Raw genomic sequence first — 16,732 nt, forward strand, 5'->3', positions numbered from 1 at the left:
TGGGGGGATATCGCAGCTCTCATCGCGTATGTATTTACCACTCTTCGCTGACGCATTTACTTTGTCATACTCTTCTCCGGGTTCTTCTCATACCGGTTGCACCACTTCTTCCACTCCTTCGCCCCCTTGTGCATCACAACCTTCAAGTCGTCCTTGACATCGTTGACCTCCCACGCCTCGTCCTCCCAATTCTGCTGTCCGCGCGTGTGCGCCGGCGACCAGCCGATGGCCTCCAAGCAGTCGCTGTGATGTCCGTCAGTAGCCGCCAAAACATGAAGCAATCTTTGGGGGGTAAAACTCACATTTCAGTAGGCGCCGAGGTGTACCGCGGGAACAACCTCGAGTCGACGCGGTGGCATTCGGCCTGCAGGTAGCGGGAGAGCACGTCGATGCGGTGCGCCGGCTTGAAGGTGAGCTTGAGCTTGTCCTCCTTCTCCATCTCCTTTTCGGACTTTTCCGGGTCGATGGTCTCGGGCTTCTTGGACGACGACGCGATGCGCTTCGTCACGGAGCGGGCCGTCTTGGTGCCCTTGATGGTCATGTACGCCCAGACAGCTGATGAAACGTCAGTAAACGACTCATAAACATAGCGGATGTACTGCAAAATGCTTACCGTTGACTTCAAAGAGCCCGCTGATGGCAATCATGACGAGGTCGATCGCCAGCGAGACGGGGAGGAGGCCGGTGGCGATGATGGCGTCCCGTTGCGCCTTGGACTTGGTGCGGAGCATCGTGTTGACGAACTCTTCGCGCATCGCCTCGGGAGTCATGTTCATGGACGGCGCGTACACGAAGACGATCTCCTCGACGCCGACCGTCTTCTTGGTCTCGTGGGACCCGTGCGCCGGGTCGTCGTCTTGAACCTCTTCATGATCCTCCTTCTCCCTGGCTTCGTCGAGGGACTTGCCACCTTTCTCGTCGCGGGCCTTCTCCTCGCTGAACTTCTCCTCAAACGGGTTCTCTTCCCTCGCCTTCTCGTCGTGGCTGTAGCCCGCCTCACGGGCTTTCTCGTCTACCACACCGGCCTCCCTCGCCTTCTCGTCCGCCACCTTCGTGTCTGCGTCATGCGCTTTGCTCTCCTCGGCCTTCTCGTCTACATCCACGCTGTCCTTGCCCTTGACGTCATCGTCCTTCTTCTTCTTCCCCTTACCCTTGATCGAGAGTTTCCGGGCAAGGTTGGAAGTGGTAGACTGAGATGGCGGGGGTGTCACACGAGCGAGGAAGTCCAGGTTGCTGGTGGTGGTGTACTGCATGGCCTTGTCGACCCCGCGAGTGCACTTGGCCTTAAACCCAGCCCAGCTCGTCGTCTTCGCGTCGCTCTGCTTAGCCTGCCGGACCTCGTTCTGCCACTTGCGCTGCACCTTATGCGTGACGCCCTCCTTTACGCCCTCCGGCGGCGCCTGGAGCGGAGGGGGCGGAGGCGTGTAGACCAGGAAGCGGGTGGGCATGTTCTCCGCCGGCGCCCTGGCCCCCAACCACGGCTTCGGGAAGGGCACCAGGTACGCGATGAGCTTGTGGGGGTCTCGCGAGTAGTGGATCGGGTTATTGGGATCATCGGCGCCGAAATCCGAGCCCACACGCTTCGGCGGCGCCATGAAACCTTCCGTTGACGGCGTCCTGGTGAACGGTTTCGGTTCCTGCTGGTACTGTTGCTGGGCAAGCATCGCCGCCACGGCGTCCGGATGAGGTCGGGCCGGCAGGGGAGGGGCCGGTCCGCCGCCTTCTTCCTCCTGTTGCAGGCGCATGGCGAGGGCGCGGTCTTCGTCCTCGGGGGACATTGGCTGAACGGGGTGAGGAGCGCTCTGGTTCCATCCGGAGGAACCTTGTGACGGGCGCTGCGGCAAGGCCGGTCGCTGGCCCTCCTCTTCCTCCTGGAGTGCCAAGGCCATCGCGTAGTCGCGGTCCTCCTGTTCCTGGATGGACGGGTCGGATGCGTGCGCCTGAGCGTAGTAGTCGGCTACTTCTGGCTGTGATGGTCTTGGGCCTGGAAGCGGCGGACGCTCTTCGGCTGCTGCTACTACTGGATGTTCAGGCGATTTGCCCTTGTCCTCTGAGGCTCGATATCCATTGGGCTCGTCATGTTCAAATCCGATGTTGTGCTGCGCGACATGCTCCGGCGCCTTTCCCTTGTCTTCTGACGTAGGTTGTCCATTGGGCTGAGGATACCCGTGCGAAGCATCATGGTGCGGTACTGAAGCTTCGGAGACAGGAGAGACGTGATGATTGGGTTCTGGCGCTGGTTGATGCTGAGGATGCGATGAGGACGACATTTCATCGACTGCCGCCTTGTGATCGGCTGGCGGTGGTGACGGGCTTTTGGTGCTGGGAGGATCGTAGATGTCGTCGGGAGGGTTATTTGGGGGGTCGTAAATGTTATCCTCCTCCTCCTCCTCCTCCGGAACCGCGTCCGCCGCGTGTCTTTGCCTGTTGGGGTCCTTATAAGACCACTGCGACCGCACACTATTGGAGCGATAGGTCGTGGGCGTGGCGGGTATAATGTTCACGGCAGGGACTCCGCTGCCTGTTGGGACGGTGGGTGACTCATTGTTGAGGTCATCGTACCAGCGGTTCTGAGCTTGCTGATCGTGTTCATGCTGTCCCTGTCCGTGAGTTTGGGAGCTCGAGGGAAAGAAGAGCTCCTGTTCCGAGATGGAGCTCGGGGTATGGCGCTGCTGAGTTGCGTCCATCTTGGCGAAGCAGTCGTTTCTGCGAGTTCAAGACACTAGAAGTTCTAGTTTTTCTGCTGTGAGAATGAAGTGAGAGGCCGATCGACTATACAAGCATTCATGAAGCACCCGAAAACCTTAAATTCACTCTTGGCCTTCGCGGTTTGAGGCGAATAAACCGCCTTGGAACGCGCAACTCGAGGCGGCGGTGCGGCCGTGAAGGAGGAAGATGACGTGGTGTCACCACCGGATAATGTGGCGCAGCTGGCAAACGGTTTGTGGCACTGGCCAGCGACCGTCGCTGCGGCGCAGCAGGAAGCGCAGTTCCTGGTACGGGATCTCCGTGATGGACAGGGGTTCCAGCATCCCGGCCGTTGTGGCTAGAGCTCGGTTTCAAATCCGAGGGGTTTCGGTGCTGTGAAGGTCGTCTGTTGGGCAGCGCATGGAGAGGCATCCTGGGTCGACAACTTGGATCTGTAGGCGGCCTATTCTGACGATGATTGTCACATGGTGTTTTTCCGCTCCGAGCATCCCGTCCTGAAGCTGCGGTTCCCTGGTTAGAAGTTGGATCGTGCGTACACAATTATCAGGTTTCTTAAGCCCATGCGTTTGGCATGGTTTGGTGGAGGACGACAACAGCCATGATGCGCACTCCGGATTTCATCGAGGGTGAACATATATAGCGAAACGTTCTCCCAGAAGCAGCCAAGTACGTCGCGATACCACGGCAAGGCCTCGGGAGAAATCGGAAGCAGGCCAAAACATGATGGGGATGCGACGTGGAGATGCTCGTTCGGGTTCCAGTGAATAAACCGAGTTGTCGGGCATCTCGTCCCCACGGGGGAGCCAAGGCGTAAGAGATTCAACCCACCCGCGCTAGTAGTTCGCTTGGGAAATCTTGATTTGACGCTCGCAAAATAGACGTCTATTTGAAGAAGGCCAAGAATTCGGAAGGAATTTAGACGGTTGCGTTGCGAGGCCAGATGCGAGGCGCTATGCGAAGACCATCGATGGATTGGTTGTCGTGTTCGGAGGTCACGATAGGGAGGCCGTAGACGAGGCGACATGAGACGGCTTCGACGCACATGACTTCGCCGTGAAGGAACAACCCAGGTTTGGGAGTCCTTCTTTGACAGCCTGATGTGTTCGTAATAACTCGTGTCAGTTGTGTCAGTTCTTTCTCACTCCACAATAGCACGGTCGAGATGTGCCTCATCAGCTGGCAGCAGAGCAGCATGCAAAGGGCCGCTGCCGCAAGCCGAGGGACTGCAATTTTGACACTTGACTCGTTCTCAGCTCATCTACGGCATGGTCGTGATGCCGTATTAGCCGTGCGCTCGGTCAACCGAAGATTTGCGCATACGTCGAAAAAAGAAGAGATGATGAGATGTGAACGGAGTGGCAGAATTTCCCGCGGGAGAAAGATTGCAGCAGGCGGTACGTGTTTGGGAATGGGATAAATTTAGCTGAGTAAGCCGGGACCGGCCACATCGGGACCCACTCCGGGCAGATCCACCAAGATTCCTAGGTATTCGTAGGGGGATTTCTCCCGTGAATAGCTTCAACCTTGCAACGTACTTGTCTTGCGGTCGGTCAGTGCTGTGTCTCAAGAACGCGTAGCCCTGGTTTCTAACGTTACGTTCCACTAAACTTGGCTTAGAGTCATGAAGCCCCATGGTAACATCATTGATAGTCGAAAGCAGCAGTCATTCTCGAATTCAAGATGCCTCTTTTCACACATCATCAAATCTTGCTGGCCAAGCGCAATCAAGGCTTCATACTGCAGCGCGGCACTTCAATACGACTCCACAGACGTACTACGTACAAAAGCCAGTCCCTCCCAAAATAACAGTCTTTCGTCTGAGATGGCCCCCACTACGCATGGATGCGTTTCTGCTGCTCTCTGAGGCATGTTTCAAAATCATCCCGCGCCGCTATTCGTCGATCTCCCGCCCAACAAACCGCGCACACATCTCTGGGCATTTTCCCCGTCATCCAACTCCTGATTCGTCCACCGTGTTTTGGACCGAGACGCAAGAGCCTCTGTCATGTTTGTTCGTATTTCCTTCCAGACTCACGATGTAAGGCTGATGGGTCCTCCCTTTTCCCACTTCTGCCTCGGGACCGTAGCACCCCGAAGCCAAGCTAGCCGCTTGTCTTGTCAAACCTCGGGCCCCCGACGAAAAGATGACGGGGGCCGAGAGGTCCACTTCGTCCAGATCTGGGTCGCAGCAGGAGATTTCATCAAACAAGCACTTTGGCTCACGTCCCACATGGCTTATTTTGGCACCACGACGTCCGTCTGAGCTTGGCAAGTGTCAAGGCATGCCTCCCCCCCGGACATGGACCCTCGGACTCGGTGGGACGGGACTGAGTGGCTGGCTGTCAGTATAAGTATATCTGACGGCTCGCCTCCCCTACGATCAACACGGCGACCCTCGAAACTCTGTTTTCCGAGTGCTTGTCCGCAACTTTCTTTTCTTCATACTGCCGGGCTGGTTCCCGTCCTTGCCCGCCAACCGCAATGCAGTTGAAGGGATTCCTCCCTCTTGCCTTCGCTGCTCTGGCGGCGGCGGCTGAGCCGCTGGCCGCCGTGCTCAAAACCCACAATGCCAGTCTGAGTACTTTCAATGGTAAGTCGTGTGTATATGTGATCTCGGGGTTGGGTACTTACATGTCGTCCAGCTATGCTCGCGATGGTTCCAGCCATCAGCCAGTCCCTAGCCACCTCCAAGGACTTCACCATCCTCGCTCCCTCGGACGACGCCTTTGTCAAAGCCATGCAACTGGACCCCACGTTTGCTCAAAAGGCAACCAACGTCACCTTCGTCACCGATCTCCTCATGTACCACGTCGTCACCGGCAAGACCACCTCCAGCGCGTTCTCCTCGAAGCCCAAGTTCGCCGCCACCATGTTCGAGACGCCCTTCGCCAACGTCACGGGCACCCAAAAGGTCGAACTCGCCAAGATGGCCGGTAAGGCTGTCGTCTTCAGCGGATACAAGCAGATGAGCATCGTCTCGACGCCCGACATCTCCTTCACGGGAGGCGTGTTGCACGTCCTCGACTCGGTCCTGACGTTCCCCGGAACCCCCGCCGAGACGGCCCTGAACTCGGGTCTGACGAGTATGGCGGGTGCTCTGACGAAGGCCGGGCTCGTCGACGGCGTCAACTCCCTGCAGGCTGCTACCGTTTTTGCGCCGACCAACGCTGCCTTCCAGGCCATCGGGCTTACGGCCGCGCAGATGCAGCCGCAGGATCTCGCCAAGATCCTCCAGTACCACGTCGTCACGAACCAGGTCCGCTTCAGTTCTGGTATTACAACAAAGATGGGATTCAAGAGTTTGATGGGAGAGAAGGTCACGCTTCGGAAGGAACAGGGCTCTGTCTTTGCCAACTCTGCAAGAGTTACTGTGTCCGACATTATCACTAGTGATGGTGTCATGCACGTTATCGACAGGTAAATTCTCCGCAGCAAGACCTTCAACACCAGAAGTAGCTAACATATGGCAGTGTTCTCAACCCAGCCCAGCCGAAGCTGACCCCTCAGACATCCTCCGCGACCTCGCCCTCCGCCTTCAACGGCGCCGTCTCCGCCGCCAACGCCCCCTTCGCCGAACTCGTCCGCCCGACTGCCAACTTCGTGCTCGCCGTTACCTCGAGCGCCAGGACCGTCAAGATCAGTCTGGGCTCCGCAGTGCTTGGTTTCCTGGGATGCTTGGCGGTGGTCATGCTGTGAGTCGGGCGGCTCTGTGTCACGTACATCTCATTCCATTCTTTTGGAGCTTCAAGCGAGCATCTATAATACCAGAGACTATTTTCTCAGATACTACTTTTTTAATTCGACGGGAATTTCAGAACTTCATGGTGACTGTCTTCGTGCGCACAAGTACATGTACTTGAACCACTCAACTGATCGGGCTGCATATGCCCTCCAACCACCCGCGACCCAGCATCAATAGGGAAGGGAACTTATTACAACACAAGCTGCGACCTTGATAGGGCTTATGTCACAGGATTTATATTTCTGCCCAAGAAATGTGGTATGATTTCTGCTAGGCATAGGTATGCAGGAGCGATACGTGCTTACCGTGAAGTGAGTGGCTCATGGCACATAAGATGGAGGAGAGCAAGGGATTGGCTAAGGTACAGGCCCCTAAGCGGTTAAAATGGACCCACTTTTGCTTGGGTTCGCGATGACACCAATTCGACGTCGTTGAATCATCGCGACACAACTCCTCGCGACCGGTCCAGCGCTGCGGGAAAGCCTGGCCGGGCATATTCAGTACGACCCCTAAATGATTATTACGCCCTCTACATCGATCTTGCAGCAGAAACCCCAATTCATCCAGAACTCAATTCGTCATTGACTGCAAGACCTGTCTGTAGTGTGCCGTCGCTTGCCCGAGGATCCACACCGTACATCAGAAGGAAAGAAATAACGAAGCAAACAAGGCATCTCAGGGGCACAGCAGAAACAAGCTGTTAAATTCTTTTGAATTTGCCTTGGTGTTTGGCGGTTCCAATGGTCATCGTCAACGTCTGGAATTTCAATCACGCCTAATGCACTCACCGGGTCGAAGTCGCGCTCATAATCATTCAAGGACTGTTTTGTACTGCTCAGGGATGTCAAGATCTGCTCGACTTCCTGCTCTACATCTGCTCAAGCCTCTTTCCTCCGGATTTCGAATTCCTAGATTGCGACGAACTGATTGTTGTCCTTCGCTGGGTCATCACGTTCAGCCAACAGCACGTTGATCTTTGTTACGCACTCTCTCATCCTCTCACGACTTACACAACACTCCAATTATCATCACATCTCCATCGTCTCCGAATAACCTGAGGAATGCGCGGCCTCTCGACTAGTAAAGTGCGATGGCTGCTTCTCAGCGACCTTCACTTCAAGCATCATGATTTGGATCGCGTGCGGCAGACGGCGCAGTGGATTGTGGCCGAGGCGGAGCGGTATCAGGTCGGCCGGGTAGTGGTGTGTGGTGATCTTCTGACGAGCCGCACGACCCAGTCGACGCACGTCTTGTCTGCATGTTATCGCTTCATCAGTCTTCTCAGCGACGTCGTGCCGCGAGTGCACATTCTACTTGGGAATCACGACCTCGCCTACCGTCGCGACTATGAGACTACGGCCCTCGACGCCTTCAACATGAAACGCCTGGCGCCGTACGTATCTCTACACAGCGCCGTCACCCGCTGCGAATGGGATGGGAGAAGCGTCCTCCTACTGCCGTTTCGCGAGGAACAGAACGAGCTCACAGATGCGGTGGCGGCTCTCGATCCCAGCGAGGCAAGCCACACGGTTGCGTTTGCCCATCTCGCGATCAACAAAGCCATCACGCAACGGTGCGTGGTCAGCCCCGACGTTCGCAAACCTCGAGCAGTGAATTCTGTCACCTACCACGGCTTTACAGGCCCGGATCGGTTTGCAGCCCTCGCCCGGACCTTCACGGGGCACTTCCACAGCCATCAGACCATCACCCAGAAGAACTGCAGTAGCAACACCGTCAATCTGCAGGGAAGCGTCACTTACCTCGGCTCGCCCTTGCAGCTGAGCTGGGCCGACCTTCAAGACGAGCAGCGTGGAGTAGTTCTGTTTGATCCCGAGACGCTTGAGCACGAACTGCTTATCAACCCACATGCCGTCGGCTACAGAACGGCCGACCTTCAGCAAGTTCTTGATGGTGAGATTGAAGAGAGTGACATGACAGACAAGCATGTCATGCTCCTCGGCAAGCTTACCCATCTGAAATATGTCACTGCTCGCGACAAACTTCTTTCGCTGGGCGTGCGAAGCGTGCGGCCCTGGACCCCTTCGGGATTTGCCTTACAGAACGAGCGTCTGTCGTCTGGCGGTCTCGGCGCATCGGTGCCGGCAAGCGATCTCAATCTTCAGCATTTGGGGGAGCCCACTGAGCGTGGGGAGTGTCCAGGCACAATTACACCCACCGACGGTATTACGGGCACTGACTCCGACGGTGAACCTCGAGCTGAAAGACTCGACATGTCTACGGAAGCCCGCGAATATGTCGAGTCTTTGGATTTGGACGAATCTCTTCTTTCACGACGGGATGAGTTGGTACGGGTTGGCCAACGCATTATCCAACGCTCCCGTGATATTGCTGATGAGGATGACGAGGCCGAGATCGCTTATGAAGACTTTCTCGACAGTTCATCTCAAGCTAGCGGCACGAGAACCGCCAACAAAGTAACAGATCTCTGTGCCGATGTCTTCGTCGCCGAGCCTCTCACGCTCACAATCACCAACTTCCTCGCTGTGCAGGACACTACGACCGTTGACTTTCGAGAGGATATCAAACGTGGGTTGAATTTCCTCGTTGGTGACAACGGTTCCGGTAAGAGCACGCTCATTGAGGCCATGGTGTGGTGTCAGTTCGGGCAGTGTCTCCGTGGTGGGTTGGCGGTCAACGACGTCGTCAACGACAAGGCGGGCAAGAACTGCTCCGTCGTGTTGGAGTTCGCCAATGGCTACTCTATCGCACGGTATCGCAAGCACAAGACCTACAAGAACCGCGTCGTCGTCTCTCTACATGGCGAGCCGCAGCTACAGCTCGAGCACCCAGACGCGCGGACGACCCAGGCGGCAATCAACGAGCTGCTTGGGACCGACTACGAAACATATGTAAGGACCATTGTTCTGAGCCAGGAGAGTGCAGCAGGCCTTCTCAACTCGACACCGGCGCAACGGCGCGAGCTGATCGAGTCGTCACTCGGACTATCGATATTGGATGACTGCGGGAGGGCGTCGAGGCTGTTGCTGAAGAAGGTGGACACCGAAGTGAGTGAAGTGACATCCAAGTCAAACAGCTTGCTTAGGACGGTGGAATACCACGAAAGGCATCTTCATGATCTGAGCAGAACGTATAGACGAATCGAAGCTGAGGCGGAAGAGGCCGTCATAACTTTCCAGGCAGCTGATCGGGACTTCTCAGAGAAACGAGGCCAGCGTTTCGAGCCCGACATGAGCATTCGATCCAAGATCTCCGAGTTGCAGAGTCAGATCCGCACTGAGGAAGAGGATCTACAACGACTGAAAGGACTATTTGACCGAACACGGGCGAAGGCCCTGCAGGAGAAAGCTCTACAGGAAAAGGCACGACAGGAGAAGGCGCATGCTCGTGCGAGGTCTTGGCCGGATTGGCTACATCGGCAGCTAGATCAAAGGCTGGAGAAGGTCGCATCAGCTCACCCCACAAGCTGGCGCAAGTTCCTCCAGAGTATTGAACTTATGGCTCTACATTTACTGTCGGCGACGTTGAGGAGCCTGGGGGTAGTACCAAGAGTCCCAAAGGATAGCCCGTGTGAAGGCAGCGATCACATTCGCGACCAAGAACATGAAGCAACAATCAGGAGTTTGCTTCAGGATATCGATCATATCACGTCACGGTTGGAGAGCCTGAAGCAGGAAGAAAGCGTCAGCGTCAACCACCTCGTCACAATGAACGAGCAGTTCGAGCAGACCATGCGAACTCAAAAGGCGCTCGACGCTCTGCAGCAAGAAGTCATCAGAAAGCAAACCGACGCAGCCACATATAAGGCCTTGGCTGAAAAAGCACAATTGTCTCTACACATCCTCCACTCGGAACACGACGAGCTGACCGTCAAGCTCGGGGAGCTTGCCGCCAACCGCGAGCTCTTTGCCTTTTGGTCCTCGACCCTGGCGAAGCGCAGCCGCGGCGCTTCGTCTTCCTCCTCGTCCACCTCCGCCGCCACCACAGCAAACAGCTTCCGCGAGCAGATCCTCCAAAAGTCGCTGGGGGAGCTGAACGTGCTCCTCGCGAAAGTCCTTACCACGTTGTACGACGACACTTGGCACGCACGAATGGCAACGGGGGTCCTACAATCGCTGTTCGACTCTGAATCTGCAGATGAAACGACAGATACGTCACTCTCGGGATCTGTCCTGGGTCCTAATCTCGCAGTCCGTTCCTCGCTCGCCTACAGCAAGCGCTCGAGCGGCGAGCGCAAGCGCGTCGATCTCGCGCTCTTCTTCGCGTTGTTACAGTTGTCGCGAGCTAGGAGTGCACATCGCGCACACTACGTGCTCGTCGACGAGGTGTTCGACAATCTTGACAAGCAGGGCACGGCGGCCGTGGTCAAGTGGTGCGGCGTCATGTCACAAACGGTGGTCCGCTGGATGATAGTGATCACGCACAACCAGGTTTTGGTTGGACAGGATCTGGAGCAATACGTGGGCAGAGCCGTGATTGCGGAGGCAAGAATGGGTCAAGGAGGCACAGAGTTGGTTTTTGATAGACGCAGGATTGGTCAAGATTGAGAAGCTTGATATACACCAGATACCAGGTTTTTAGCTTCCAGTGAAGGAACATGAAACCCATTTCTTGATCAAAAGAAAGCCTCGAAGATGTAATCGTCAACCTAATAGATGCCTTTGGTCAGCAGACGTGTAGCGACGAATGGTGGACGTTGTGAGGAATCGATAAAACATATGCCTGTCTTACGTGCCTTTGAATAGGATGTCAATTGACATCCGGCTATGATTCCTGGCTATGTCTTTGTTCCTAAGACGGAAGTTTGAACGGTCAGGGGATATATTACCATCACGGGAAAATGTCAAGTTCCCTATTTGTTAGACTCAAAGTCCCATCCATATGAATGCATCAAGTTAGGCCCCACTGGACATGTGACAAGGGAATATTAGTGCTGTCAGCTGCCGGCGCAGGTTGGCCCTGAACACAGCGACGTTCGGGTCGAGGAAGATATTCAGGGACCTAATCTGTAAGACTTTGTCTGGGGAAGATGAGAGGCAAGAGTCTGCTCAATACTTTGGTAAGAACATGCGGCATCGATGTCACCCTTTTCCATCCGTCTGGCCGGCTTTGGAGACACCAAGGATTGTGACGAGGGCTTACGTCCAATGCTACTGCTGAGGTAGTGTGCTCTGCAAGTTGGACAGGACTATCACGTTGGGCTTGGCGCTGCAATACAATCAGGCTGTGTGCTTGATCAGTGTCAGCTGACATCTACCGCGGTCCACGTCTCGTCCAACCGATTTTCTCCTTTCCTCCTTCTTTTTCCACTTCGCTGTTGCTGCCCGACGTATTTCACCCCTCATCCCGCAGGCAGTTCTTTATCAGCAACAGCCCTCTGAGTCTTGGCCTGGTGAAATTCAAATACACTTCACACGCTTTCGTCTCTCGATACAGCCGTCTGCTCCCAACTTGCTTCCTTGACAATCATTCCGTCCGCGTCATCTTACCACCGTCCTCTCGCATAGGTCCGCCGCCATCAAGATCGTCCCTTCACCTACAAAACTCAACGCTATCATGTCATCTTCACTCTACACACAACTTCCGCTCGCTCACCCCGATAGGCAGATCAGGCTGCTCCGTCCCGAGCCGCCGTCTCCCGATCACGATGATCCCATCTTCAGCTTAGCGGTCCATGACTTCGACGAGAACAGCTACCCACAATACATCGCAATATCCTACACATGGGGCTTACCCGTTCCCCTCTTGCCGATCGTTGTGAACGGCCACAAGGTCAAAGTGCACCTCAACTGCTGGTACGCGCTGTGGCAAATGCGTTATCATGGCTATACCAACGAGAACTTTTGGATTGATTCCATATGTATCAACCAATGCGACAACCACGAAAAGGCCGTTCAAGTCTCGATGATGGGAGCGATTTTTTCTTCTGCCCAATGGGTTGCGTCGTGCGTCGGCACTGGCGACAAAATCGGCTCTCTACGCAAGATTCTTGAAGCCGGAGATTCTCGTGCCATCGTCAAAGCTGGCGGGGAACTTGATGAGCTGCCCTACTTCGAGAGGGTTTGGATCTTGCAGGAGATGTTTCTTGCTCGAGACATCACACTGTTTTCCGGTGTCGATAAACTATCATGGGAAGAGTTTAGTCGGATGTCATACACAGGGAAAACGATTCGGGCAAGCTGTTCGAGCCAAAAATCACTTGATACGGGAGAAACCACTACCCAACAGACTCGCTTCAGCCCGCCCGCGAAATGGAGCACATTTACGAACATGGCCGTTCACTACAAAGAGGCAAAAGCAACGGATCCGAAGGACAAAATTTACGCTCTTTTACCGCTTCTGCTCAAAGATGACATCGTCCGACAGAAGCTTCCCATCGTTTATGGGAAAGGCACATCCGTGTCCCTGCTTCGCTCCCTTTCGGTACTCGTTCACAGCGGTTACAGAGACATGAATGCGATTAAAAAAAACTCCATAATACATATGGTGGCCGCATGGCTTCAAGACGATCTTGGCGAAAACCCGATGTCTTACATCAGCATAGAATCTCCTTTTAGTGGCCGTCAAGCAAAGAAAGACGATGGACACGTCGAACTCAATATTCAAAACCTGAGGATGATTCATGGGCCGAGCCTGCACACAAAAGATAAATTTTCAGTAGTAAGGGTCAGTGCAATGGGAGCAACACCATCGGACATCATATCTTCTTTCCCAAACGACTGGAGCATCCGGTATCAGTCATTACTTGACAGCCCCCCGGATTTCAAGCGCCTTAAAATTCTGTACAATCACGATCCAGTGCAAGGCATACAAATTATGTTTTACGTCGACGCCGAGGTCAGACCCGGGGACGTTATCGTCTCATTCCCCTGGGGCCGCGAAAAAGCTCATAAGTTGAATCCGTTACTACTATGGGACAGCGACGAGGACGGCTTCAACGCTTCTTTGCATGCGCACGCTGTTCTTCGTCCGACGCATGTGGGAAACGAAGAGGCAGCTGGAGAAAGATTGTTGCATCAAGATGGTGAACGCAAATTGCCAAGCACGCCAGTTTATGTATTACGCAGCTGGGCTGTGCCTGCAGGCCGCGGCGAAGATATTCTGGCAGGACCCAATCTCAAGGTGATGGGCCGTTGTTGCCACCTCGAGCTCTACACACCTTCCGCTATATACAGCAGACACATGGACGCCCATAAACGCCGCGTTTACTGGGGCGCCATACTGAGATTCAAATTACATCATCAGGACAACTTGAACCTTTCGTTACTAAACGATTACCCAGTGCATTCACTGCTACACCCGTTAACGGAGAATACTGTTGCGTGGACCAGTAGCATGTCCTTTCTGGTCGAGGAGGCAGATGTCGAGGAGACAGATAATAGGTCTGGTCCCCCGGATGTCGCGTCGCTCTTAAAGAAGGATGAAAAATGCATGGAAAGCGACTGGGAGTTCATTTCAAAGATGAGCCGGCAAGACTCTCGTTGGCAGTACAAATCCAAGACAGATGATTTGTGGGAGGAATATTTCGGATCAGGGAGGGGTTTTGCGGAGTAGAGCCCTTGTATTTATCTTGTGTACCCTATAAACAGCAAGACAGGTTATCTTCCCTTGGTAGCTAAGAAGGGAGTAGATCTCTACAGCGGTGGTAAAGCATATTCCAGTGAGAGTAAGACGTGCTTATCAAGCAGGAATAAACACATAGAAAGGTTGCTTATAATTTGCGAGAACATAGGCTAGCAGAAGAGCCAGGATGCATGAGCAATAAAGCAAATCAGGATACATGACATATGAGAACATACAACTACGAAGACCTCATAGGGAAGGCAACAGTGGCAACGGTTCCAGAGGCATAGCAGGATGGGGTTCTCCTTCATGCCCATCAAATCCGATCCACCGCTGGAAAGAGACGGGGAGAGACACCAGTAGACTATTCATACCTATCGCCCACATAAAGTCTTTACGCACCTCCAACTGAGAAAAAATAGAAGAATGAATTCATCATAAGGGAGATATCATCATGCTCTGAGTCTGTGTAATTATTCTTAAGACTCGTACCCGATATAAGAACTACGTTTGAAACTATCACAAATCCCATCCGTCCCAGGTGCTAAAGGAAACAGTTAAGGGTATTCCTCGTCAACTATAGTTGTTCAATAGTTAATAAGACAAATTGTTTGGAAAGGTTAAAATGAGCTTTATGAATTATGAAAGATCATTCTGTCTTCCAAATAACAGTATGCATTCTGGCGTCTTGGAATCTTAAGTTGCTTCTCGTAATAGGATTCTCTGTGCCATTTCTCTATCACCTATGTGGTCCAAAAAATTCCTCTGCAGTAATCTCCTATTTGCTCTCAGCGCCGTATGAGACACCCTATCAGCTTCCAATCTTTCGAATGTTATCAGGACGGTGGATAGGGATCTAGTAAAATCCCTCATGAACAGGGTTGCTTTACTCTGAAAAGCGCAAACCAGCGCAGCGGTAATCGCTATTAGTAGTTCTTCCCCGCAAGTGGTTATCTTTCTCCGGAGAGACTTGCCCCAACTCTCACTAACAGTAAAAGGGCAGCGAAACCAATAAGGGTGGCTGCATTGTGTTGCGCAGGGAATCGCATCTGTTAAAAGGCAGCGACCACGCTTTCCAGGCTTGGAACGAACGTATGTTCTCCACGAACCTGTAATATCGCATAGTCATTTGCGCAACGCTACCAACAATGAGAATCCCCGCGTTCTTCAGTCTGTTGCTCGCCGGTTCAACGTAAGAGAACGCCAACCAGCCTTCGAAGTTCTTGGTCACTGACATTCATAATCCTTAACTAGTGCGGCGAGCTGTTCCGCATCCAGCTTCAAGAATCTAACCTTCGACACCCTGACCCAGGGGACCAACCACGACCTCGTCACGCGCCGCTACCTCGACTTCCACGGCCTCACAGGCACCTCCACCATCACCTTCTACGACTCCTTCTACGACGCCGTCGCCGCGCTGAAAAACGACACCCTCGACCACGTCCTCATGAACGCCGTGCACCCGGAAGCCCCCTCCATCGTCGGCAGCGCCTTCCGCACCGTCTTCGTCGTCGACGCCTTCATCTCCCCCAGCAAGCCGCTCGTGGTCGCCACGAGGCGGGACGCCGCGGACCCTCCGCGCTCCGTCGCGGTCCTGTACCCCGCCGTCGCCAACTACACCGACACGAGCAGGTGGCCCGACGTCGTGCGGGTCACCTCCGGCGGGCTCGTGCAGATCGCGCGGGACTTGGTGGAAGGGGTGTACGACTCCGCCATCATCTACCGGGACACGGCGCTGGCGAACGCGGATGTGTTGAGGATTGACGAGGAGCTGGGGTCGCCTGACGATGCGTGGCTGTTGCTCGGCCGCAGTCGGACTTATACGAATAGTGTCCTGGCATGGCCGGATGCGCCGGTGACGTGGCAGTGGAAGAAGCAATGGTACTGATGAGGTTGAGATCCCGCGAAGCCTCCCGAATAAGAAACAGTTGTGCTGTTTGGTCAAATGTTTAATTCGTTCAATGTCTAATTTGGACTGTTGCCGTGCTGGTCGCCTTCTCATTGGCGTCAGTATAACGAGATGGGATTCTTCGGGTTCACTTCTATAACCCGCTGCGCATAGCGACTTGTTTGAATCCATATCCCTCTTTTTACACAGCATGTATATCTAGGTTTGAACCATCGGCGCCCTCATAAGGACTCAAACAGGGGATAGTAGTGAGAGTCTCTGAAGAGGGAAGGCAGTAGAGTAACGAAGTTTATAAAAAGAACATGGATGTCGGCCGATATCAAAAAACTAGGATTCAGCAACATCATCCCTCTTTAAGTCCACGTTTTACTCTCGAATCTTGAACGTTACATCTGCACTTGCTGGGTACGGCGAGACATCGAATAGCGTCAGAAGAAGGTTGGTTTGTTGCGTTGTATGGCCCCGCGAATGGGAATTGTCACCTGGCCCCACGGACTTCTCACCACAGTACGGCAGAAAAAACATCAACTGCCTCCGTAAGTTCGGGACGAATACACAAAAGGGGCTGCGCCCAAATCTGAAGAGTAGTCACTCTCCTTCACAACGGGAATCACTATACTTCACAACGCGGATAGCATCATGCTCTGAATCTGTGTAATTACTCTTGGACTCGTACCCGGTATATACAAGCATACACAAAGAACCACGTTTGAAAACCGTCACGAACCGCCCCCCCCCATCCGCCCCGGGTCCCCAAAGAAACCGAACGTGTGTGCCATGGAACCCAATCGTTCAAACGAGGCAGCAAAAAAAAAAAAAAAGGATGAACG

The 16,732-nt window shown here is 54.0% G+C and overlaps 2 protein-coding genes across 2 annotated transcripts; one reads left to right on the forward strand and one right to left on the reverse strand.

Annotated features, from left to right (window-relative positions):
* Positions 1–56: 56 nt before the first annotated feature.
* On the reverse strand, positions 57–2,687 carry CkaCkLH20_03186 (uncharacterized protein; the record flags this gene model as incomplete). Its single annotated transcript, XM_038885905.1, has 3 exons — positions 57–243; positions 303–555; positions 614–2,687. 3 exons carry the CDS (start codon positions 2,685–2,687, stop codon positions 57–59), a joined length of 2,514 nt encoding a protein of 837 aa, XP_038749104.1.
* Positions 2,688–5,190: 2,503 nt separating this feature from the next.
* Positions 5,191–15,881, forward strand: CkaCkLH20_03187 (uncharacterized protein; the record flags this gene model as incomplete). Its single annotated transcript, XM_038885906.1, has 6 exons — positions 5,191–5,299; positions 5,352–6,126; positions 6,180–6,401; positions 7,557–10,940; positions 11,938–12,534; positions 15,248–15,881. The coding sequence occupies 6 exons, from the start codon at positions 5,191–5,193 to the stop codon at positions 15,879–15,881; spliced, it is 5,721 nt and encodes a 1,906-aa protein (XP_038749105.1).
* Between the last annotated feature and the right edge of the window lie 851 nt (positions 15,882–16,732).

The sequence above is a fragment of the Colletotrichum karsti genome, assembly GCF_011947395.1.
Source record: "Colletotrichum karsti strain CkLH20 chromosome Unknown Scaffold7, whole genome shotgun sequence".
NCBI lineage: Eukaryota > Fungi > Ascomycota > Sordariomycetes > Glomerellales > Glomerellaceae > Colletotrichum > Colletotrichum karsti.